The sequence below is a fragment of the Lindgomyces ingoldianus genome, assembly GCF_010093535.1.
Source record: "Lindgomyces ingoldianus strain ATCC 200398 unplaced genomic scaffold BDR25scaffold_105, whole genome shotgun sequence".
In the NCBI taxonomy this organism is placed as follows: Eukaryota; Fungi; Ascomycota; class Dothideomycetes; order Pleosporales; family Lindgomycetaceae; genus Lindgomyces; species Lindgomyces ingoldianus.
The window spans coordinates 4019-5964 of record NW_022985266.1 but is presented as its reverse complement, the minus strand read 5'-3'; the positions used below and the strand labels follow the sequence as shown (position 1 = coordinate 5964).

General features: G+C 52.5%; 1 protein-coding gene across 1 annotated transcript in view; it reads right to left on the bottom strand.

The window, feature by feature from the left end:
* The window catches only part of BDR25DRAFT_347717 (acetyl-CoA synthetase-like protein), a gene marked incomplete at both ends in the record, with an annotated part of 9005 nt that overhangs the window by 3132 nt on the left and 3927 nt on the right, over positions 1–1946 (bottom strand). Inside the window, one exon of the mRNA XM_033694303.1 lies at positions 51–1755. Within this exon, the coding sequence (XP_033539347.1) occupies positions 51–1755 (1705 nt within the window). The remainder of the gene's footprint in view (positions 1–50; positions 1756–1946) is intronic.

The window sequence follows — 1946 nt, the reverse complement described above, 5'->3', positions numbered from 1 at the left end:
GCCGTTTTCGGTGCAGACAGAGCTCTCTGAGCAAGCTCTTTCCGGTCTACTTTTCCATTTTCATTGATTGGCATTCGCTCCAGGATAACAACTCGTTCTGGGACCATGTAACCGGGCAGGACTGTCTTCAGTTGGTTGTAGACATCTTTTTCTAGTTGCGCTACAGAACTGTTGTTCACCGTTTCTGAATCGGGGAGAGACATGCTCGCTAGGTAGTCGGCATTGGCTACGGCAAATGCGAACACCTCCTGCTCGGCACCTTGTCCTCGGAGAACAACGGCTGCGTCAAGAATGGCGGCATGGTTCAGGATCGCGTGCTCGATCTCTGGGAGCTCAACTCGGTGACCACGGATCTTGACTTGATGATCTATACGGCCGAAGAACTCGATCTCCCCATCCTGCGGTCGGTAGCGCACTTTATCTCCAGTGCGGTAGGCCTTAACCAGCTGGCCTTCAATCTTGACGTCCACAAAGCGGTTGACATTTAGAGTCGCATCTATGTATCCTCGAGCTACACCATCACCAGTCACGACCAGCTCACCAACCACGCCGGTTGGAACAAGCTGCTGCTTGGCGTCCATTACATAAGCTCCTGAGTTACTGACGGGCTTGCCGATAGGTACACCGTTGACGAATGTCTCAACGTCGCGAACCTTGTAGATCGTACTCAGCATCGCGTTCTCTGTAGGTCCATATGCATTGATAACTCCGCGTTGAACGAGCGATTGCGCTTTGATAGCGTCTCGGCCGTCAAGTCGATCAGCACCAACATACAAATAATCGAGAGCGGCGATACTCGCTGGGAAGCTATCCAGACATTGTTTGACGAGTAAACTCGGCAGCATAGCCACACGGATTTGCTCCTTGGCGAAGGCGTCGGCAAGAGCTTTGCTGTCCAGAATAGTCAAGTAGTCGATGCAGACAAGCGTTCCTCCATTGAGTAGTGGTGCGAATATCTCCCAGATCGATAGATCAAAAGCAATATTCATCAAGTGGGCAACGCGAAACTCTCTTGGGAGCATGTCTCCGACATTGCTACTCTTGACAAGTCGAACAATACCCCGATGCTCAATCATTACACCTTTCGGCTTACCGGTTGAGCCTGAGGTGAAGATGACATACGCGAGACTGGTCGCAGATGGGTGAACAAGCGCATCATTGTGGCTGCTGTGGATGGGGTGTTGCAAAGCGTCCGCGATCGATAGCATCTCGGTGTCGGGGAGGTTATAGCTAGAGACAGAGATGTTTGGGCCAGTGAGAACCAACTTGCGCCCCGGCACAGCTGACAAAATGGTCCCAATACGAGCGGCAGGGACATTAATATCGAGAGGCAGGAACGTCAGACCAGCTTTGAGAATACCGAGGTAGGCTACGATAGTCTGACAGGAACGAGGTGCTATAACGCCGACGAGACTTTCGGGTGCCATCTCTCGCTTGCAGAGCCAGGCGGCTAACATGCTGGACTGACTGTCGAGCTCAGCATATGTAAGTTCACTATAGGAATCCTTGACGGCAATTGTCTCTGGATAAGCAGCCACCTGGTCGCGGAAGACATCAACTACACTTGATTCCCGTGGATATTCTGTCCTTGGAATGTCGAGCAGGCTCAGGTCGCGAAGCTCCGAGCCGTCCGTAAGGGGCAAAGTAGCAATCGGCGACTTTGGCTCTTCGAGACAGCGGCGCAGAATCTCATAGAAGACGGAGAGCATTCCGTTGATTGACTCTGTCTCAAAAAGATCCGTAGCGTATAGCACACTGCCCTTAAAACAATTCTCCTCCTGGAACAAGTGGAATTCCATGTCCAGGCGTGTAGTCGGTGTCAAGGGTACGAGCTCCCCTTCCAGACCCTCCAGACGTAGGCGGCCGAGGTTTCGCTGCGAGTGGACAGCGAACATGAGTTGAACCAGTGGGTTGCGTGAGGTATCGCGGGATCCTGGTAGAAGGGC